The sequence below is a fragment of the Ciconia boyciana genome, chromosome 8, assembly GCF_034638445.1.
Source record: "Ciconia boyciana chromosome 8, ASM3463844v1, whole genome shotgun sequence".
NCBI classification, from domain to species: domain Eukaryota; kingdom Metazoa; phylum Chordata; class Aves; order Ciconiiformes; family Ciconiidae; genus Ciconia; species Ciconia boyciana.
In genome coordinates, this window is record NC_132941.1 from 10,975,093 (window position 1) to 10,999,271 (window position 24,179).

Here is a 24,179-nt window from a genome sequence, read left to right on the forward strand (position 1 = left end):
CTACATGTTCCAAAATTTATAACTGCCCTCCCCCAAGGAGGAGTTACCATGTATGATAGAGGGCTATATTACAGTCATGCATGCTAAAAAAATAAATACTTAAAACAGAAAGCCAGAGGAATTGAAGATGAGATCCAAAAACATTGCTAAGTTAAACTGTAGAAAACCAAGAAATAGTTTCAAGAACATTCCTAGTTGAAGAGCCAACAAAAGAAAACTTGAAGTAACTACTTGGTGAGGAAAACAAACCAAACAAACCGTGTGGAGACTGGTTACAATAAGGGATCTGAGTTTTATAAACCACTGCATTGCTTTTTTGGCTAAGAAAAAAAGACTCGTTCAAAAGAGCTGACTTGGACTTAAACTGAGGAGAGGAGGAGGATGTTCTGGTATGTGCAAAGAAAAAAAGTTTGAAACCACAAGAATTAAAATCCAAATAGAGTCAATAAACTAACAGCACAAGTCCCAGTGTCTACTGAAAATGCTAAGTATCATATATCAATGGCTTCACTTGTGTGTCTCTTGGCTGATTCAAAGTGTCATCATGCATGAGAGTGATAACCATAAAGAACAACTAAGCAGTTCCAGTGCTCAAAGCATGTATGTTCCAGTTCTTGTAAGTACTGAAAGGACCCAGAAGATATGCCACTTGCAAACAAGATAAACACAATTTTTAAACATTCTTGCTCATTCAAGCTTGACTGTGCTTTCTGAGATGCCCGTCACACTCTCCCTTCCCACACATGGAGATTACAGAATTATATGTAGAAGAAGCATCCAGTGAGGAATGGTGGTGCACTGATTCCAAGTCTCTGTTGTGAGGAACTTTTTCTTTTACTGGCAGTAAAAGATGCCAAACAGACAATCTGGATACTAAATCTGCTTTAAGATAACAGGTTAAAGCCAGGCAGCTGCAATACAACTTCCCTGCATGCCTTAGTAATATGCCATTCTTAACACTACTACTTTCATGGGTAAGCAAGTAGCTTAGTTTCTGTGCTTCTTCAGTTACTGGCCTCTCTCAGGACTGCCATCAAGAGTGTCAAGCCTTGTTGATAAAGGTACCAGTCTCATATTATAGACATGCAGCTACAAAGTAGGGCATTGAAAACCCTGGCTAATTTCAAAGAGACTGACATGTAGCTATAATTTTCAAACCATAACACCAGTCTGAATAAGGCTGGATTTGAGCCAATAAGTTTGAAGGTAAATATGTCCCTTGAGTTATCCAGTGTTTACATGCAGTCATCAAAAATAACTGTGATGCTTTACATTTCTCCCCTTGTCAGATAGGTTAGGGAAAAATTCATAAACACAGTGCGATGGAATCATCAGAGGATATATATTGCCACTCACAGTTCCAGCAAGAATCACACCTCATGAGGCCAAGTATCTTATAAGATACAGTAGTTTCCTGTGGAACTACATATTATACACATATATTGTCTGCATTGTGCTTTAAACATCTTTTACTCTTTTTACTCATGTCGCAAGTAACTATTTAAACCATATTTGTACTCTCCAGGAAAATCACTACACCAGTATCACTAGTATCCCAGCCTGTTTTTCAGGTGACCTGGGTAATGCTAGCTGAACTGAAATAGCTATCTACAATGTCAAACACTCCTCCCGCCATGAGGTCACGCTTTTTGCAGCACCAGACATGACGAGCAGTGGGCTGGGCTGGATGAGCAGTAGCAGAGCTGAGCTGCACCTCATCTAACCATTTCATAAGCTGTAGTGTTTAAGCCAGGAGTAGACACTACAGCACACTACCTGCTGCTCTAACTACCATCAGGACTAAGTGTCTAAGATCAGACAACCAAAGGTATTGATGTTTTTTAAATTCTATTTACTTATTCTGCTTTCTGTGTAACTAATTTCTAAACTAAATGTTCTAAAACTCTCCCCCATGTTTACTACTGTGGCCAGAAATACCTTCTTCATCTCTTGATTATCCTTATTTTAAAATCTCATTGTATTTCTTTGCTTACTTCCCCAAAATATCCTTTATGAACTGTCACTTTCCACTTTTAATGTCATATCACTTAGTCAAAGTTCTTACTCAAACAATCATTCTTCATGGAAGAACATGACTTCCAGTAATATAAGGTGTAAAAAAAACTTATGCTCATACTAACTTAACCAATCAACTCACCTGCTACTCTGTCATTTGTTTTTCTGAAGAACCACCAGTGTGCAAAGAAACACCAACATTTAATCAATAAAAATGCAGAATGAAGGTTGTAAATCAGCCACTTTTAATTTTCAGCTGTAAACACTCCTGAAGAATTGCCATTACTTACCTCCTCCACATGTCACTGTGCAGGGGAAAAACTCTGTTTGTCTCCACTGATGACTGATGGGTTGATAGAAAAAGAACTGAACCACACTCTCTTTTGATCCAGAGTACCTGGTCTGAAGAAATTTCCATTACAACACATGTGTATACTGTACTCCACTGTTCATGTCATTTCAAAACATAATTCATATATAATAGCAGTGCAGAGAGTAATGTGATAACAGGCATAAAACCTCTAGAAAGTCTAGAGTAACAATTAAATTTAAGTTTCCAATAGTCAAACACTTGTATGTTGCTTTATTTTTCAAATTATTCAAGGTACTAATGTGACTATTTGATTATCTATCCTTGATTGGCAAAGTTCCTAACTCTATTCCTCTGTCTTATCTCTTTGTTAGCAAAATTTTTAAAATTTGCTGGAGAGGGAGGTCTATGATTGATTAAAGCACACTGGTTCATATTCAGGCAAGTCTAACTGAACATGCGATATTAGAGATGCAAAATAAAAACTACCGAAAGTCTATTTCTACAACATGACAGATATAGCTAAGTGGTGTGATAATACCGAAACACCTGTCATTTCCAATGGAAAACTGTATGACTATCTTCCTTTGGCAGTCAAATATCGATGTTTCTACATATACATATCTGCATGTATGATGCAAGCCATTCGTATGTGGTCTGGGTAGAAGAGAAACTTAAAAGGATTAGAAATGGTCAGTAGCTGCATTAGCGATGTTTAAGGGACATTCTAGGGGGCTGCTGGAAGCAATGCTCAGATTCAGTAGGTGGCAGTCTTCAGTTGGATTAACACCAATCCACTGCACAGGATCACGCTGTTATTCTTTCAGTAATACTTAAAACAAAAGTCCTGGCCATTTTTACCATTAAAGATCCTGTGGTACTTTACGCCACAGCAAAGACATTAACCTTGTAACATTTTAATTTGTTTGGATACACTTAGTATAAATTATCTCTGGACCGTAATTCAGATTCCTTTATTGCTAGCTAAAAGATTTTGTTGTATTGCTACAACCTGATGGACAGCCACCTACTCTGTTGCACATACTTGCAATATCTTTGTAGATTTGTACATACACACATCCCACCTTGATAATGAAATCTGCTCCAAGAGGTCCCTGGATCTTTACGATTTCCCTGTCTGTACTCTTCTGAAATTCTACAGTTGTATTTTCTATGACAAATGTTCCAGGAGCATTGAAACTGTGCTCTCCCTTGTCTCCTTGTAGTGTCTTTGACTCTATAACTAAAGAAGAAACATGCAATTAGTAAACTTAAACAGGATATTTTTTATTTTCAAGGAAGTCAGAAAGTAATGTTTACAACTTTGCCTTGCAAGTAACAGCCGTATATGTGCATTAAAAAACCCACACAGAATATCTGTGAGAACATTAGCTGCTTTAGATTATAGGCTGATATATAAATGCATGACATGGCAGCACAGGAATATCTGCCTGAACACACTATTCTTTCATACCAGAAGCAGTTCTGAGACAGTTTTTCCTACATCAAGTGCTCTATATAGCTATAAGGCAATAGATTCAGCAGGAAAAACTGAAAGAAACTCAAAACAGATAGAATCAATACACAGAAAAATAAGTCATAATTCCATACAACTCAAAAGCCTAGCAAATTCAGCAATCAGTCTCCAGAGAAGCCTGAATGGTGTCAAACTCACAAAACACTCACCTCAATACCTGTATCACTCTACCCATTCCAGAGGTCATTAACTCAACTTTGGATATTTCCCATGCGAGCAAAAAGCGCAGCCAGGAGGTGGATAGCTGCAGCACTGCCGGAGGGATGTCCCTTTCTCAGAACAGGTGGTGATGAAAACCCTTTTTGAGCTGTTCTGCACTCCTTGGAAACAGATTAAACTAACAGTCCACAACCTCCAGAAGACAGATGAAACATTTTAGGATTGAGTCACTTCCAGCAAACTGACTGAACTATAAGTGGACAAAGCTAAAGGAAGATATTCATAATGAAGGTAGAATTTTGGGCTCTGCATAATACAGCATATAGACACAGCAAGATGCATGGCTTGAAATACACTGGTCTGGTTACAATCTATCAGAGCACTGCATGAGAAGGGCATGAATCTCAGATGAGCTCAAGGCTAGCTACAAGGAACCTTTTGACGAGCTATAAATACCCGCTTTCTCCAACTGCCTTGCCTTTTTTGGTACTTCAAACAGAGTTACCTCATTCAGGCTAGATAATTTAGGTTAAGAGCATCTATTTTTACCTGCACTGAAAACATACTCTGAATGCTGCAGTCCATCATTACTGTTTTCTTCCTTAAGATCTTTTAAAATACAAATGCATTCTGGAGCATCCCCAGAGAGAGTGAAGAAATTCTAGAAGAAATTAACTTCCTTGAAAAGGTACCAACATTATCCCAAGTTTCTAAGCATTAGGTTCCACTATGCTCATAGGTATAACAAAGATCACATACATGGCTGGAAGGAAGTTTAAGGGAGGATATGTTTCTAGGAAGTGACTTTATGTTGATCATAGGGTAGGAATCTAGTGGTGAATCAAATGCACTTTGTCAAAGAGAAAAAATAAATCTCTGGGAATCAAAGTGCCCTATTGTCCAACGTGTTTCCATTGGGAACAAATAGATATAAACAAATCACAGAAAAAGCAACAAGTATTTAGACAATTACTACATATTTTTGTTTGTCACTTTTATGGAAGATTTCTTTCCTGATTGCATTACAAAATAACCTTTTAAATAACCAGAACTCGGCATTCTTGGATTAAGCTTCTGCAAGCCTTGACCCCAAACTTACACTGCTTAACAGTAAGTATTACTGCATGGTGCCTCTTATTCTGTCATTTCGTTGAATAAGAGTCAAATCAGCAAACCTCAAGTACTTCCAACTCCACATAAAGTCAGTAGGATCCTCAGGAGTACAGGACCCCTTTGAAACTAGCGTTTATCTGGCTGTTGTTAAAAACGATGTTAAAGATGTTAATTTGGTGACCTGAACTGCATTACTTTACAGTCTTTATGCTAATTTTCTTAATAAAAACATAATTTGTATGTTTTTCTAAGCACAAACCAAGAATATTGTTCAGCAACGAACACGGTAACTTACTGAGAGCTGACATACATTTATGTTAGGGCTACACTAGATTTGAATCCAAAGCATGTGTTTATTTGTAAGGTCCAGCTACAGAGTGATGGCCTGTATCTCTGGAGGTCATGTCAGTGAAGCTTAAAACAGCTGCTCAGATTTTCCCAGAAGTGTGTCACACAGGGAGATGAGGAGCTATTCCACAGCACAATGGATAACCTCTGATGCAATATATTCCTGCTCAGTAGTATCTAGTGCTTGTCATCACAGGCTTCTAAAACAGAGTAAAACCAAGCATCTAGTGTATGTAACACATACATAACATAATAATTCTTATTAGGGAGCAGTTCCCCCCAAAAAATGACTTTACTGATTTCAGAGGAGTAACTGGGAACAAAGGTTTCACCAGCTGGCTTATAGGCAAGGTTCAGAAAAGAATTCACCAAACATTTATTTGTTCTGCAGGGTCCTGTAATCCTGGAGAGGTGGGAAGTTCGACTTCAGGAGTAAGCCTCCCCATCCTAAGTTCGGGAAACATTTCCTTGAGGGGTCTTCAGGACTCCAGATGTGCAGAGTCATAAGGACAGGGAATTCTCTTGAGTGCTCACCTGTTTCTGTGCCTAACAAGATAATCACTGGTGCCAAAGATGTATAGCAGCCTGTCTTTGTGTTACTTCCCTTACCTTGGTAAAAAGAACACTTTTCCGCATGGAAATGCCTTGCCCAGCTGCGGATGGAAGACCCACCGCAAAAGCCTCCCATACTCTTAGTGGCAGGCAGGAGTAGGGCAGTGTGGCATGGGGAACCCACTGCAGATACCTCACTGTGTAGAGAGATGCATGGAAGAATTCCCAGGGAAATAGCTCCTGCTCCCAGTGCAAGGAGGAGCAAATCATTTTGCTACCCAAGAGCTCTTTCTTTTCCATGCGATTCATTTGTAGATAGCACAATACAGGGACTCAAAATAAAACATGCGTTCTTTTAAAAATGCAAGCAACATTGGTCTTCCTCTCAGCGTCTGTCAAAAGACAAAGCAGTGCATAGATGTATAGCTAAATACCGTCAAGTAATGCGAATCACTGCAAGCGGAGAAGAAATTGACAAAAAGGGAAGAAAGTTTCAGTTCCTTTTAGTGAAGTTTAACCTCCCTAGGTTCATGAACCCAGTTATCTAGCATTAGCCACTTGTAAAAATATTAGCTTCTGGTTTTCCTGTTTCTTCTGCTGGAGGATTAATTTCAGGGAACTTTCAGTCTTTCTTTTGATTCTAATGCTCTTAAAACAACTGCCAGAAAAGCCATAATACAGTCCAAATCAAGAACAAAACCAACACAATGAAACATTTTATTCATAACCATTTTTGTACTAATTATTTGGTTATTTTCCACCAAATCATTCATAAAACCCAAGCAGACAGCAGTACAAGAGGGACCTATTTGCAAAAAACCCAAAGTAACACCTTTGCTCTCTGGTGAATCTGTTGCCTGTCTTAAAGTGTCCATACACACAAACAAAATACTTATTCTTATCAGCTACAAAGAAATGCAGCCTTTCCTAAAACACTAAGCTGCTGATTGTAAAACAATGTTCAGAGCATTTATTTGTTTCAAATCTGTTATGCACTACATCTCCAACCACATTTCCATTTTTGATTAGTCCAGCAGCTGTGTTTCCCTGGAACAAGAGCAGATCATAAAGCCCAGGATGAAGCACAAAAGAACACAAGATAAAGGGAAAAGTGCCAGACACTCCATAGTGCTCTTCGAGCACTCGCTATTGCTGCTGACTTTACTTGAAGAGCACATATACACTGGCAACAGGAGGCAGTATAAAATTCTACAATAAGTAGTCCCTGCTCCACCTGTTAAATTCAACTCCTTACAAGCCAGGAGGAACACCTCTGACAAATGGAGCCTGTAATTATAGGTGATTATTTTTTAAATTCTGCCTTTAATTATACCAGCATACCCACACAGAAATCAAAGAAGTTGCAGATCAAAGATCACTTGATATTTTCTGTTAAGTGACAAACAACCACAAACATACATACAGTCAGAAAGGTGGACAAGCAAACTGTCCCAAAGCATGACCCCTAGAACATCGGTTCCTGAAGGGCTGGCTATGAAGCCAGAAGCAATTTCCACCTCCCTCTCCACAACAGCTCTCACTTGTTTTTCACCTCTTTCATTTTAATTTTAAGTAACAAATGTCTAAATCCTCACAGATTTGCAAACAGATGTGCTGGGGGAAGTGGTTAAAGGAACATTTCACAATTCTCATCCAGCTAGAGAGCTAGCTAACAAAGGTAACGCCAAGCCACAGCTTCTTTACGGAACCACCCTGGGTAGGAAGCCAGGAGCACTCTGTACTTAGTTACCAAGTTGCTGCTGCATTCCTCAGGAGCTTTCCAGAAATCCCCCAGGAGCCACTGAATCTAGTACTTTTTCTTCATACGAAGCTGAAACAACAACTTCCTTCTGCTGAACTACTTAAGAAAGACCAAAAATCCTGACCTGAACTGGTCAGGATCACTCCTTCATACATCCCTTGCTACAATTTTACATTAATATTATTTATTTCAAGATCAGTTCAGCTTTGTACATTGTTGATATCAGTGTTATATCTAGAAGTTATTGTCACTCTTGAGCTGCTGTAAAGTGGAAGTCTTACTCAATTTTTTCTTTGAAAGAAAATGACAATATATTCTTCAAAGCAAAAAAATAGATGAGTAATTTTCAAATAGAATGCATTTCTATCTTCTAGTTACATATCCCAGAGCAGTAGAAGTCGTTTTTATTTATATGATTAAGACTAAGTCTTCCACTTTTACTAATAAAAGATTGCTCAAAATGTTAAATGTATGGTTTATTTCATTGGTTGGTACGGCAGTCCCACGTATCATTGAAATGATTAGTTCTTTATGTAAATAGGCCTATGGGTAAATAAATTACCATAGATACTACCATCAGCCTTATAGAAAATATTAGGAAATAAACATCTAACAGAATAGCAAACTGTTTCTCACAGTTGGTATGTAATGACCAAAAGTATTGCAAGGGAACAGGACTTGTGTAGTCTATGTATTTTGTTTACCTTACCTCATTTTTACCTAGATTACTTTTCCTCGAACGCTGCTCACTGACCAAGTGAGACTTCAACTGGACTATTTACACTATCTCAGACTCTTCAACAGAAATCTGGTGCTGGGTTATACAAGTGCTATTGATCCCATACATAACCCTTTGAAAGTAATTTTGATGTAATTGTTTGCATGTAGTTTAAGAGTATACCTTATTTTAGACATCTTATATAAGAATTACTTGGTTTAAATAAATTTAGAAACCACCAGTAAGTATACTATTTCTTTTTACTAAGTGGACTTCCAGTGTTCTGTAGGACTATCTCCAGGCTGGATATTAAAGATGGGAAGAGGAATCAAGGTCATGATCTTACCCATATTCCCAAAGTTTGGATGAGTTCAGATACAAGGTTCTGGTTTTATCTTCTGCCTATGAATAAATACATAAAACAGCTCAGTCATACCAAGGTGTGCTGGTCCTTTTAGGGTAATTCTCACATTGCGACTCCCATGTGGTACAGCAATCACAGTTTCTTCCCCTAGGAAAATTAAAGAACTGTTTTAGAAGTTATCTTGCATCAGGGAATTTGCACATCACATAACTAGACTGAAAACTGTCAAATGTGTCTAAGAAAATATTTAACAGGTTTCACAATTTTTCTATTAAAAATAATCATATGTTATTTTATTAAGTACAGTATACTGAGTCTGTTTGCTATGCTATGCAACTATTAAAGACCTATGAATGGTCTTGTAAATCTTTCTTGCTATTGGAAAATTATTTGCTATTAACAAAAACAACTGAAATGTCAGTAGTGTATTAGGAACATATTTACACTTTGTTGTCCTAGTTTTATTTCCCGATCACTGAATTGACATAAGGAATCTGCTAAGTAGTACTTCCCCCTTACAAAAATCTGCAGCTGTTCAGTCTCATTCTGCCCACACCTCATTTCCTGCTGCAGGTCACAACTTTAATAAGTGGCAGGACTTACAGGAAATAAATCATCTACTTAACACTAACCCTTAACCAATTACAGACCAGTTAAGAGCAAATATATATTAGCTACAATATATATGTTATAACAGAGTGTCTGCTTCTAACTTACCATATAAGATCATTCCTTCCAGTAAGAGTCTCAATTTAGAATTAACTATAAACCAAACCAGCCCTGAACAGGACATGTCAATACAAAACACCTTTTGGCTGCCCGAATGGCCTCTTCATATATAAATGTACAACACACTTACTTAGGTGCATTTTACAAAGGCAGAAAGTTATTACTTTCCATTTCAAATGTAGGAAATCTGTGACTTGCCCAAGCAAACTGAGTTAACAGTCAAATCAATAGACCAGAGTCTTTCATGCCAACAAGAGCAGTGCAAGAAAAGGGCATGCACAGTGCACGACAGGGATATCCACAAAAGGACAAGAGAAGTGTCCAAGCAACAAAGTACCAAAGTGCTGTCTCCCATTTCCATCACGGCCCAACTGCAAATCTTCTTTGAGGCAGGACCTGCAAACGTGGGCCCGTTGCAGGTCTTGCCTCAATGGCCCCATTGGGTGCTCTCTTCAGTGCTGGCATTAACGTATATCTAGGGGCTGGGGTAGAGGAAGTTCATTTTTGCATATTCAAAAAGTAATGCGAGTTGAAGGTCAGTGATACATCGGCTCCAGAATTACACATACAATATTTAGAGGAAGAATATCTGAGTTTAGTTTTAACTAAAAAATAGTCAAAGAATGTTTCTTTCCACTTTAAACTGGACCCTTTTATAGTAGATGCTAAATTATCAGCTTCTGGTTTACATCTCCTTAGCATAGGTATGAAAACCTGCCAAATGTTCAGGATACTTCAAGCAAATACTGCAATTATTTTTTCTGAAATAAACACCTTCTTATGTTACAGTTTTTATATCGCCAATTTCTAGGAAGGTCATTTAAATATAACAATTTATTTTGGATGTAATAAAATATGATCTTTATTAATTTCATACTTGGGTATTCCACCAGAGTGCAAAATACTACAGTAAGAACAATAATACAGTTAAGGAGCCCTGGAAAAAACATTAACTACTGAACCACTTAATATCTTTTTGCATCTTGGTTTTTCATCAGGCGAATGCTAAAGATAGCCAGAAGGTAGTGGATGTGTATATCTTTAAAGTAAGGAAATAACTACTGAGTTCATATGTGCTCTACAGTATTTGAGAGAAAGCAGGTTTGAGGGGCCCATCTGTCCCTACTTGGTCAGGAATTGTATCCCGTCTTGACAACCAACCAGCAGTTACAGCACAAAACCTCAAATAAGAGTCTGATTATGACCAGTTCTGAATAAATGCAACTGCTGTGTTGAAGTGGAACCAAGGGCACTCCGCGCTGAACAGACGAGGCCCAGATTTGCAGATGTGCAGAGATGTGTAGGACTGCTCCTCTTGAGAACAACCAGGGTCTTTCTGCTGTGCTTCCTCCACCTCCTTACAGCAAGCTCCACTCGCCTCGGCAGGCCTTGTTGATCCCTTTTCAGGATGCTTCACATTCCTTTAGCAATACTACAGACATTCCACCCTCACCCGAAGCACTCTCTGATATGGTCCAAAAGTCTCATGGGGGTGCTAAATTTGGTGTTTCTCTGCGGCGGAGACAATATTACCAGAAAGTATTTTATTTGCATTAGAGGAGATGACTAAGTTCAACACCACAGCAATGTTCAACCTCTGCAGCCCCACAGACCTGTCAAGAAGTCTGACAGCAGGAGATTCTTGTAACCTGACTGAGATAATTATGACCTAGGGCAGCCTTTCCATGAGGTGAAGTAAATTATAGGAAAAAATAAATTGAGATTTTTGGAATTCAGAGATGGGGAAATGGAAGAAAATGGGACAGGGCTGACCTAAGGGACTCCACCTTCTCCTTTAACTTCCTACAAAACAGTAGTTACGATTGTCCAGGTCTGGCTCCAAAAAGTATGTATTCCAAAGGTCTCCAGTTCTCTGTTGAAGCATATAATTCATATTCTTAAAGGAACACAAGGCCCTTTAAACCCATTTAAAAATGGGTATGCCGTACCTTTCCCATTAAATCAAGAGGATCCACAGTGTTAAAAGCAGTGAACTCTTATGAAAACATGAGTGGAAATTGCTGCCCTGAAATCTATACTTAGAATTACCAATTATCTCCCCCCCCCCCACTATTTATGTATCTTTGAAAGTTAATTGCTGACTTTTGTCTAAAGTTGAAAACAAATAAGCCCCAAGTCATCTGGAACATGCAGAAATACTAGACTGTAAAATCTGATTTTAGAGTCGTAAAGCTCACCTTAAAACCTGAGAAACAGGTGAGATATTGTCTCTCTATTCTAACACTGCTTCTCCTGTAGGGATTCCTGAGGGCATGAGGGTCATCTTTCTCCAGCACCTGCTTGCAATGGCTTTCTGCTCTGACCAGGGACTCTCTCAGCACATGTGTGCACACACTACACACAGCACTTGCTGATTAAGCTCACGGATTGCTTTTACTTCAGATGGCAAGGTTTGATCCCGTTTCTATGGTGTTAATGTGGATTTAGATTTTGGATTTCAATGAGAGCAACATCAGAATCCCTGCTATGGTAAGACTGGGAGCTAATCCCCAGGATCAAAATAAAGGAGCCACATTCCTGAGCTCAATCCAATTCAGCAGGTTTTATTTATTTTTCCATGTGGGCCATGGTGGACCCATTTACTGTTTCACATATGGGCCAGTTGGGATTTTTCCCTCTCTCCTCTTACAGCAGGGCAGAGGGTTTATTTCAGGCCTATAAAAACTGTTGCTTTCCATGTATTTGCTCAGCACTTATCTGCTGGTCCTCCAGCTCTGATGAAAGGCCTGTATGCTCTCAAAATACAAAGAACAATAGTCTGGGAACAACTACCAGCACAAGGGAACTAAAAAGCTCAAAATGTTTGGAGTCTTACTGCAGTGGCTTCTGTCATCCACTCTAACATTAGACATAATTTCAGAAGACATTGGTGCTGGGGTATGTGCTGACCTAATGACAAGCATCTGTGCAAAGCCAAACACATACTCTTTAGGAGACACCTTGACCCTAAATGTCACATTGCAAAATCTGTATGGGCACATCCTTTCTGTCCTTCCCTCTCTGGTCCCACACTCTCCCACTCCTCTGTACGTCCATCCCTCTGTCCGCAGGTCTTATGACTCAAGGCTGCCTCTTCATCTGAGAGTGCCACTTCTTTGCATTGTTGAGTAAGCATTTCTAAGGTGTGGTAACCTGCTTGTGAGACACACAGTGTGGCCTCAACTCATTTTAGTTACATACTTACTCCTTTCTACTTCTGGACACCTCTTCTAAAATTTGTATGCACTGGAGAGAATGTACAAAGACACACAGTAAGCAGCCCATCAAGAAAATGGATCTCAAGGAAATGCAGTGCGAAATAAATAATGAAATAGCCAATGTTCTTACACAGGAATTTCTCCAAGTAAGACAAGAGAGATCAGGAAAGTAAAAAAGGAGGCTTCATACTACCGATAACAGCTCCAAGTAAACCAACCAAACCAGACGGATCTGTAGACTGAAATAGTAGGTGCTGAAGACCCAGCATCCACACTACACACATTGCAGGTGCTTCACTTTGGACTAACTCTAGTCTGATGCCATGGGCTGCATATTCAGTAGCTGTTGGAGAACATTAGGTGCTTTTCTGGGGCACATCTGGTTTAGCTTCATCCAAAAAAATCCAGTTTATGCCCTCCAAGACCACTCCATGGTGTGAACTGATGAGCAGTATGTTAGGGCCATGACGAAATTTGCTTCAAAAACCATACTCTTTATCCAAACTGAAATGCTAATGTATTGGCATTCTATCCCTCCCCACACACAGTTTTCCTGCCAAACCAGTCCCAATTCCCTCTCCTGGCTCTACATACAGTTGATTTTTCCCTTTCCTCTCCGAGTGTTTCTGACTCCATCTCCCAGCCCAGATTCCTTATCTAATCTCAGTCTTCTGCTCTTCCTCTTTTTCCTTGACCCAATGTATCTGTACAGCCAGTCCTAGGTCCTCCTCCCACCTTCGCATATCTGTCTTTCCTCCACTGTATGAACTAATGTCAAATTTTTCTGTTCATCTAGTCTCATCTTGTATTTCCCTCTCCTCATGTGATCTCATCACCCTCCTTCATAAGTCTGAAGCTTGGGAGAGTGAGAAGCTCTCCACAAAATCTCTTCTGTATTGCCCGTATGTGAGGCAGAAAGCATCATAGAGTACATCTCATGGTATCCATTCTACACTGCTGCAAAGTAGAAAGCAAGAGCAACCTCAAGGACACTTTTTAATAGCTTAGCTCTGGAAGAACAACATGGTAATTTATTCTAAGGAGATTGCACACATATGATCTGTTTGCAGTTAGGACATGTAACAAGCTAGAGCACACTTAAAAGGACAAGTTTTCAGAAATGTCAGCTGTTAACATCCAAGAAGCCTCTACAGAGCCTGAAGGAAAAGGGGGTTGGGTTTTTTGGTGGGTTTTTTTTTTTTTTTTTTTTTTGAAGGGTTGTAGTAAAATATGTGTTGATGTTCACAGATATTGCAAAAGACTTGTCCATGACCAGAAGACCATTGCCTGCCAAATTTCAAATCCCTGATCCATGATCAAGTCCAACAATGGGGGATGTTAAGACATACTAAAGAAAAGGTTTCAGGAATGTTTTGACAGTGGGAAACAACATGTTTTTCTCTGCTGTGTCCTTGGAATATGCTGAGTTGTTTTGGCTGAATTTTCTCCAAAACATTCAGCACCTGGCATGGAAAGTTTCTGACCCAGCTGTTGAATTTTGGCAAAAAGTCATTCATATAAAGTGAAGTATCAGGCAACCTTGACAATGGGGGTTACTAGCTCCATGTATATTGATTTCAAAGAAGGAAAAAGATGCGAGGTAGCAAGTTGTCACAAAACTAAGCCAGCTGATGATACTGAACAGGGAGCCTTGCAGAAGGCCTCTGTTTAGATAAATGACCAAAGTGAAATTAGGTTTTTGGTTAAGTGTCCTTGGGGATGATGACATACAAACATGTGACAATAAGTGACCTATGGTAAATTACACAAGTGCCATAGGAAATAAAATGCATGGCAAGAAGAAATTCAAACAGTTACAAAGCTATCGACATTGAAAGCTTTTGTATGAAGCTTTTAGCAAAAAGTTAAGAAAGGTAAAACTTGCAAGTATCAAACAATTTGAGAATCAAATAAGACCAGGGTAGGACAAGTCTGTGCCTTCAACTTCACTCCTATTAATTTCAGAACCAGCATCTTTTCTTCTTCCTTGGTATCAGAACCAGAACACTTTCCTACCATTTCTTGCCAATAATGGTGCAGAAAGCAGACATCAGGGCCCAATCCTACAATTTTTCCATGTGCACAAAGTGCAGTGGAGTTAATGGGAGTTCCATGCATATAGTACTAGAAACATCAGGCCCATGATATCTCATTTCCCAATGGGACGGTACATTTTACAACCTATTACACTTTTTGTTTGAATATCATTAGTCAAACCTTTAATCATTTTACCAGAATGTAAAATCTGGCTTGCTGGCAGAAGTCTAACTTACTTTGTCTTTCAAAGGCAATTAAGTGTTAGTGGAAAAAATAAAGAACTTTTGAAATGACAGTTCATTTCATATTTGCAAAACAGTAAGCTTTCTTTCAGTGCTGTTTAGCGTTCCGATCAAAGAAAGGCATTCATTTTATGTAAAAACATATAAAAAAGATAATAAAACAAAGTGAGTGCTTTATGAGAAATCATTTGCTATCAATGCCTAAATTTCTTTTTTTAAAATAAAGACCAAGATAACTAGGCACTTTTATTTTCCCTTATGTCTCTTTTTTTTTTAAATAATAAAATCTTTGGCTCTTGCTTTCCTTCCATTTCTTTAATTTGCCTCATTGCACAATAAAATTTACATCCTGCTCACAACCTTACAAGCTCCCTCTTAAATACATGTCTGTCATGTGTTGGTATTTTACTTCTCAACACTAGTTCTGAAAGCTTCCAAATGACTATTTGGAAGATATTGTGTCTCCCTTCACTGATACATTAGCACAAAGAAAGCATGGCTTTATTTCCACATTTCATGCACGCAGAGGATGATTATATGAAACTGCTTCCATAGTGTTGAACAACTTGACCCAAAAAAGATTTTGGCACTATCACAATACCAAGAAAATCACCAAAAGTTCTGATTTTAGTAGCATGTGTACTGCTTTGCTTATGTGAATGGTAATTCATTCATATAATCTAGCCTACTGCAGAGCAAGATAAACCCAAAACTTGACATAACTGATGTCTTTCCCCAGAATAGTCTTTCTTCATCTTTAAGTTTAAAGAACTCTTCAAGAGCCACTGAATTATGACAGAGAAACAATGAACCACGGGTATTCTTAATAACCTGGTCAAGGCAAGGGGAGACCTTCCACCAAGTGATGTCAGCTGTAGCCAGCTGTTACCTGTGCCAGAATACCACAAGTGAAATTAATATTTTTTGTTGCAAAATGACAGTTTCAAAACCAGGTCCCCTTTACCAATTTGTCTTTACTGTATTTACATACTAAGCAGCAATTAAATGTGAATTTTTATTTCATTTATCATGAACTATCCAACCACATTTGCCAATCCAACAAGTTTAGTTTGGGTTGCTTTAGAACTAGCTAGGGTGTCCCCAGGAATCGTCCTTCTCCAGGAGAATCTCTGTTGCTGTAAAACTGGAATAGACAATGCAATTCCTTTCTGTTCCAGCTGACCTCCACATCAGAAAGGGGAAGAGACATTTTGTGTGTATATATACCTATATATCTATATCTATCTGTATATAGACACAAAACAAATATAACTTGGTAGTAACTAAAAAAATATTATCCAGTCTTTACTGCTTCACAAGTGCTTGCTCTGTGCCGACCAGAAGCAGTGAGTATTTGATATGACAAAGTGAATAAAAAGCGGCCCTCCATGAAAACTCTTTTCCAGCTCATTGAAAACATTGAAGACATTTGCTCAGCGTTTCAGGATGAAAAACTTTATAAATTACTGAACTACATTCTCCCATCCACAAAAAAGGCCCCTAGTAAAGGCAGGGCAAAGTCTGACACTGATAGCCCATCTGGTACGTAAAAAAAGGCTCTTTGACTTGTGCAAAATTATTCTGTGACTTTAAAAGATGCTGCCACAAAAATATTCACTTTTTAATTTAGATTACCTTTGTTACACATATGTATTGAATTACAGAAATTATGCACCTGCACAGTGTAAGATAACCTAACATGAAACCTTGTAGATCAATACAAGTAATCACACTGCAAGCATTAAGATAATATACATTGCATCTCAAGTTACATCCACATCGAAGCGTGTAAGCTTCAAGCAGTGGCATTAAAAAAATGCAAATATTTACATGCACTGCAATAAGAATTAAGCATGATTCAATATACAACAGCTCTTTCAAAATCAGGGCACAAGTGAAATCTTTGCAGGCTGAGCTACAGCAGTACTAAAATATATGGAGCTGCCAAAGGCAGGTGCTTCATCCATTTAAAAGAAAATATCTGCTTGCATTTTAACCTTTAGTATTGACTTAACTCTAAGAGCACCAGATCATCACCCTTGCATCTTGTGGCTCTACAGGAAGGTAACGAACCTCAAAGGCTCCATCTCCATGTGACAAATGCACATTGTGAGTTTAGAAACAGAAAAAATAGATGTGAGGTGACTGTCTCATATGATAAACACATGGGATATACACTATGAGATTACAGGGAGCATCATCTGTGAGGGCAGAAAGCAGAAGTGTCAGAGACGAGCCTCTATGTGACAAACCTTGCCTGGACATCAAAACAGCCAGACTCTTGTCTCCAGTAAAGGGTCTAATTCTGATACCCCTCCTTTCTTATATTTTCAATACTACTGAGACCTAAGAGTTACTCACAGTAAGATTCTAATTATTTTTAGAAGAATGGCAAAATTTGAGCCAAACACACAAAAAAAGAGAAGAAACTATTATTATTGCCTTTCACCTTGTGCTTTTTGTACCATACAAGTAGTTAACTTGCCTCTGAAGTTCAACTGTCTTTAGACACTTAAAAAAAAAAACAAAAAACAAAACCCAAAACACACACAAAAAAAAGTGAAGTTAAGTTGAAAACCAGGCACTTTCAATCACGGGCCACAATTTCCATAATACCATCTATACGATATTTCCATGATTTAAAAACATTGCTGCAGCATCACACATATTGCAACATGAGGATACCCTCTAAAATAAGATGTGCATCTTGATGGTTATTCCTGATAGAATGAATTGAGTAGCTCTATAAAAAAATGCATATCTCAAATTCTTTCCTAGCTATACCCTAATGTGTGGTATCCCTCATGGAATTTCAATAGACTAATCTAGCACAGACTTTAGAATAAGTAGCTTTGGAAAACTGCAAACAAGTATATAGTTAAAAGGTCAACACTCTGCAATATGTATGTTAATATACAAGCAGAAAACATAGTCAAGGATAAATTATCATAGGATCAGTTTACAACCTACTTTTTTCTGGCGAGACATGTGCCTTAGCTTGTCCCCTCACAAGCCTGCATGTTGAACCATCTCCTGCACAGATTCCACAGTTGTCTTCCTTGGCATTGCTCCCAAGTTGTCGATCACAGCCTACTGCCTGCCAACATCAACACCACAGTCAGAAGGAGGGCAAAGCTGTAGTAGACATGCTCAGGTTCCTGGAATTTTATTTATTATGTTTTCCTTTTGATTTTATGAGCTGGCCTCATTCTATCAAAGCATATCTTGCTATTTAGGATTTTAAAAGCACACTGTCATTTCCATAATTTTAATGATGAACCACAACAACTGATATATTAAGCTATTCAAGCATAGGAAATATATGAATCAGTTTCCCACTACTTATGTGAATGAATACCATTGAGCATTATTCTTTCCAACACAAGGGACAACTATGTTATTTACAATTTGTTTTTCATCACCTGTTTAATTATGTCTGAGAAAGGATTAATGCAATGAAATAACCCAAGTTAAATATTTAAAGGGCACTCAGCCTTCAGCTTCACAGACAAACAGCTGTGGGCAGTGCTCATAATCTAGTGTCTTGGCCATTGAAAATTTAACTGGCATTCGTGTAGACCTCCTATTTGCCTTTTACATCAATGTCAATCACATACACATTTGCTAACCAAGTTTTTAAAAAGTTCTCACCTTTTGATTTTTTTTGTTTCTGAATGAGACCCAATCTGTAAAACTTTCCAATGATTATTATAAAAACACCCAAACTTAAACACTGCCAAAAATTCCAAAAGCAAAGTTTTTGAAAAACTGTCAACTGAAAACTCTCCAAACTACAATGAAAACATTTTTCCAGGTTTTCCATTTTCTTCGTATCAGTCACCCTACAAGAAGCATGGGAGTGAGAATGGGAAGACAAAGAAGAATAGACAACATTGACTAAAAGCACCTTCCTGCTGAAAGGGAGGTAAATATTTGGTCTCACCTATCTTACGCTTCACCATTTCATAGAATAAATTTGCAGGGAGTACCAAATGCTGAGTAATGTGGTAAAAAGCTGATCTGCAGCTTCAAGTTTTCTCAAGTCAGCCTATACGCCTCTCATATCCACACGTCCCTGAGAAGCGCAGCTAATTCATCATGGACATATATATTTAACCAAACTCCAAACTGACGAACAGATAGAAAGCACTCTGGAAATTCACAGTTAAAAGCAGTGCTAGAATTCTGAAATTGGCCAGCACACTCCTCTTCCTATATAAAAATGCTTGGAAGGGGCAGTCTGAGCTGCCAAGATCCACTGCATCTGTGCTATGCCAAAACTGACACACGATCCCCTTGGAGAGGTGAGGATCGAGTCTGCACGTAATAGGCAGGGTTGGGTCTTCCAGTCTCCGAGTTAACACACACATGCGGGGGGGACACACGCCCCACACAAATCATGCGCATCTGCTGCCAAACATGGAGAAATGTAATCCTGAAGTTTCATGTGTCTCTCGAAAAGACAGCAAAGCAGCCCCACCTCCCAACTCCTGCCCCTTTCCCTTATATTCCCAATTCCCTACATCCTGCATTCCCTTAGAGGAGGGCGTTATGGAGGATAGTTTATTATACTTCAGTTGAGAGACATGCTGCACTGAACGGCATCTCCTTACTTACTTACTTACTTACTCCTAAATCTGAACTCCTTACTAAAGGGTTCAGATTTACCATAGAATTCTGGATTAGCAGCAGGAAATTATTTTATTCCTGCAACTGAAGGAGATCTTCATCCTATGTAGACCAGCAAAGAATTCATTTTAAAAAGAAATAAGCAGCTTAGCTGAAATAATTTAATGTTAGTGTTAACAAAAACTTAGTTGTAAAAATGAAACAAATTAACACACGTGTGTGTGAAATCAGACCATCTCAGAACAGGTGCTTATTTACTACATAGAAGCTATGTGGGAACACTATACTATAATTTAGGATTGGATTAAAGATTTAAAAGTATTCACTTGAAGATTTTTTTTTAACTTTAGCTCTGGGTTCATCGCCAACATCCAGAAAATAACAAAAAGATTGTAAACAAATTACTCTAAACACGCTTATCTTCCCATTTTATCACCAATCAGCATTGAGAAATGAATGAAAACACCACCATTTCAGAAACAGAAACTGGCCCACTGCGTGAATCAGAAAGCAGATAAAATTTCGAGGGATATAATAATACAGTGCTCGACACATTGGCCTTAGACTTGACAGCTCTCTTTCAATTCCCAGCTCCATAACAGACTTCCTTTTTGACCTTTGAAAACTTCCTGTGCTTTTCGATTCCAGTCTGTGAAAGGGGTATAACTAAGTTCCCCACCTCACAGGGATGTTGCAAGAATAAATCTCCTAAAGATTCTGAAACATTCAGATGGTGCAATGATGAGGACCATACCAGTAGCTGAGAGAGTCTATATTTCCCTCGGGTAGACTTTTAAAGTGTTTATTGCTCTCCACTGCTTCTCCTCTTATTCACATAAAGATAGTACTAGCACATGGGTGTAAAGTGTTAGAACTACTGCAAGTATAATCTCTCCCCAGATCTCACAAATGCATTTCAATTTCATAGTGTAATCTCATTTTCTAAATATTAAGAATCTGTTTTATTCACTCATCAATTAATTCTCAAAGGAAAAATTAAGCTGCACATTGTGATACTCTGTGAGAAATTGCTATTTTTATTAGTTTAAGCTGTTGTGTATTTGTAGGCTACAGATCCTGCAAGCCTTTGGTTGGAGGAGGGTATTGAGCAAGCAGAGTACTTGCAAGACCAGCCCATTAAAGCCCAACATGATAATAATAAACACATTCTGAGCTATTACACACAGTCACTATGAAAACAAACTCTCATTGCCTATAACAAAAATTATACAACCGTGCAAACCAAGGCACTATTGTGTCCATCATGGAATGTAAGAAAAAAGATAATCAGCACAGCAGCATACTTTAGAGGACCGTTTCATATAGTATTATTGCTTATTTTTTAATAATACACAAATGCCACAGAAATAAACCAGGAGTGCTAGCTGCAAGGGACATGGATGTGGGAAAAGCTTTACGGCTCCCCTGCCAGCAAAGGCGATATGTTCAGCTAGATGCATTCACCCTCTGCGGACTTCCTTCCAAGATTATGTTTGTATCAACTGCTATGAATATGAGTATCAAGCAATGACATCCTGGAACACAATTTAGAAAATAACTCAAATTAGTATCACAACTTAGGCCTGAAATGAGCATGGAATTTCAGATTTTATTTAACATGAAGCACCCAAAAATTCTGCAGGTTTTAATGTGACAAGCCTCAAATTTAGAGCTAATTCAACAAGTATTGCTACCCTGGGATCTTAATGAGCGAACACTAGGGTGGAGTGTATTTTAAACCTGAGTGTCTGGAGTTATCCTGTTCTATCTGTTTGTGAAACCTTGATAGGAAGCAGTATTTCTCAAACAAGCTGGACAGCCATGGGTCTCACCAAAATAACAGGAAGCTGCAAGGTATAGCTTTGGAAATCAGGCCTCGAACACATATGGTATTTTGACACCAAACATTATGAATTTAAGGTATTCATATTTTAGCCAATAACTATTAGAAAAATGCAGTGTTTGATGAAACATTTTGAAGAGAGTACATGTGTCTTTGCAAGCAAAGCTACAACAAGGAGAAGAAAATGATATATGGCAACAGCCTTCCTCAGCTCATACACCATCTCAGCAAGCCAAAGAGGTCTGATGATTTTCATGATTAGGCGTTTGCTAGGGTTAATTTACCCCACATTGCTCGCTGTTTACAGAGCAAAGGGATCAGCTATAAATATTACAGGCAGACTGGGAAAACATCTGCAGGCTTTTAGAGCATAGTCAGAAATAATTATATTAAGTGATTTTAACATAGGCTGCATAAATGAAACAAATGATAATACAAACTGTGTAATGAAAGGATTGGGACCCTGTCAATTTACAAAATCTGCAATCATAAATACCATCATTCAAAAAAATGATACAAGTATTGTAATGACTAGGTTGTGAGCGAGCTCCTCAGGCAGCAGGGAGAATATTGACCAATATGTAATTAAATGAACAATAAACAGAAATTTAATATAAAAGGGGTATTGAGGAAATGGGTACTTTGTGCATTTAATAAATTGTCCATGATGGGGTATCTATGAATTGGCATTACTTTCAGAAACAGGTGTCTGATCCATTACTATTGTTGGACAGAACCTGAAAATGTTATTTGTCTGTGTTCTTCCAAAGGAAAAAACAGAAATATGAAAAAGAATAATACTGTTTTGTTACAAGCAGCTAGGATAGAAAGCATCTGATTAAGCAGTGAACAGAAATGCTCATCTGCTTCAATAAACTTCTAAACTAAATGCTAGTATGCTATTGTGAAAGACAATACTGAAGGGTGTTAAATATTTTGCAGCATGCTTAGAATAGTTCATGTAGGTTCAGAAAGGCAAAGGAAGAACAAAAGGTCAGTGTATAAAATATAGTAATACAGATGAAAGAGAAAACTGAAATTGCTGCTGATATGTTAGAGGTGACTACGGAACACTACAAATATTTTTGCAAATATGAATCCAAAAATCACTCAGAAGCTCCCACAGCTGTTTCTTTAGCTCTTATTCACTTAGTAGGGTTTCAGCTAAGGAATTAGACTTAAACAAATAAATTAATATAGCATGTTAATTTTGATTTGTGTAGGTCAAAGTATAATCTATTAAATTCAAGGATCTTCCTTTCTTAAGGAGATGTTTATAATTAACTATGATGAGAAAATGGACAGGACTGCAAGGTGACAGATTTTTAACTGGCAAAAAAAGCACTGTAGTGAAAAACATGGCAAATCCCAAAGCCCCTTCAGAGTGTTCTCTTAATAAACATAAATGCAAACATAGACTAGAATTGCCAATGCAGAGCCCAGTGCAGGATCAGGTTTTGAAATTTCAGCTTTTGCTTCTTAGACCATTGCTTTAGACCTCCTTCATTGTGTTATTCCCTCAAGTGACCACTCACCTCCAGCTGCAGGCACTCTCTTCCAAAATAGGCACAACACCATTTTTTGTAGAACACACCATTTTGTAGAACACATGACAACTCACAGAGGTGAGTTGTCAATTATAAAAATGTTACATGTCAATTATAAAAAAATGTTTCTGGGATGCTAACGACTCAAGATGATATACTTCAAGTAAAGAACCTGAAGATATACCTATGCTCTACAAAAGAAGAATACTTATCTGAAACATCAGTAAAACCAGAGATCTGTGCATAACAAGCACCATTTAAGTGTTAAGTGTCATTATCACTACCAAAAGCATGAAATTATATACAGGAATATATATAATCATGTATAATAATTCTCTTTAGAAAGGGGCTCCCCCCCTTCTATGGTCCTCTGGAGTCAGAGATCCAAGTACAGCCAGAAAAAACAAACATACTGAGTTCTCCTAATAGAAGTGGCCATAAAAGAATAAATCACTGCTGTTTTTATTTGTGACAGATACATAAATTCTATGAAACATTAAGAGTGAAGTTGCACTAGTGCCATTCTTTCTCTACCTACTGTCTTAGATAAAGCTCTTTAGCAGACAGACCATTTAAATATTCAGCAACGTATATATTAAATACTATATCATTTTCTACTTTGGCTAATAAATTTTTGATTGATATAGACCCGCATTTATCAGCAATTCCGTTAAATTGATAAATTACGTTATGTTTTTAAGTGTTCTATGTTTACTCGAGGGACTGGCAGTTCAGTGTCACAGAGTGATGCCCTTTATTAATGCGATTTAGTTTAATAAAATAAAAATGGAAAATCAATTCAATTACATCTCAATATGACATAATTACCATCCTTCTAGAGTTGCTGGGCAAACCCCACAATGCCTGGGGAAATTAGTAGCCAGAAGGCTACTCTGAGTACGTTCACATTTGTGTGCTTTAATTGGCCCAGCTATTTCGAAGGATGCACAACCGTGTGTACACATGAAATAGACTGATAGCGGGATTTTAACACAAATATACAGATGGCATTTAGTGAAATTCAGCCCAAGCAGCAAACCCAGCAAATAATTTAA

At 38.1% G+C, this 24,179-nt stretch overlaps 1 protein-coding gene across 7 annotated transcripts in view; it reads right to left on the reverse strand.

Annotated features, from left to right (window-relative positions):
• ADAMTSL3 (ADAMTS like 3) overlaps positions 1-24,179 on the reverse strand; it is a 189,326-nt gene that overhangs the window by 60,907 nt on the left and 104,240 nt on the right. For all 7 annotated transcript variants that reach the window (XM_072871329.1, XM_072871331.1, XM_072871325.1 and 4 more), the window contains exons 7-10: positions 18,076-18,202; positions 8,952-9,026; positions 3,412-3,569; positions 2,307-2,418 (exon numbers count right to left, since the gene is read on the reverse strand). In XM_072871329.1, the coding sequence (XP_072727430.1) occupies positions 2,307-2,418; positions 3,412-3,569; positions 8,952-9,026; positions 18,076-18,202 (472 nt within the window). The remainder of the gene's footprint in view (positions 1-2,306; positions 2,419-3,411; positions 3,570-8,951; positions 9,027-18,075; positions 18,203-24,179) is intronic.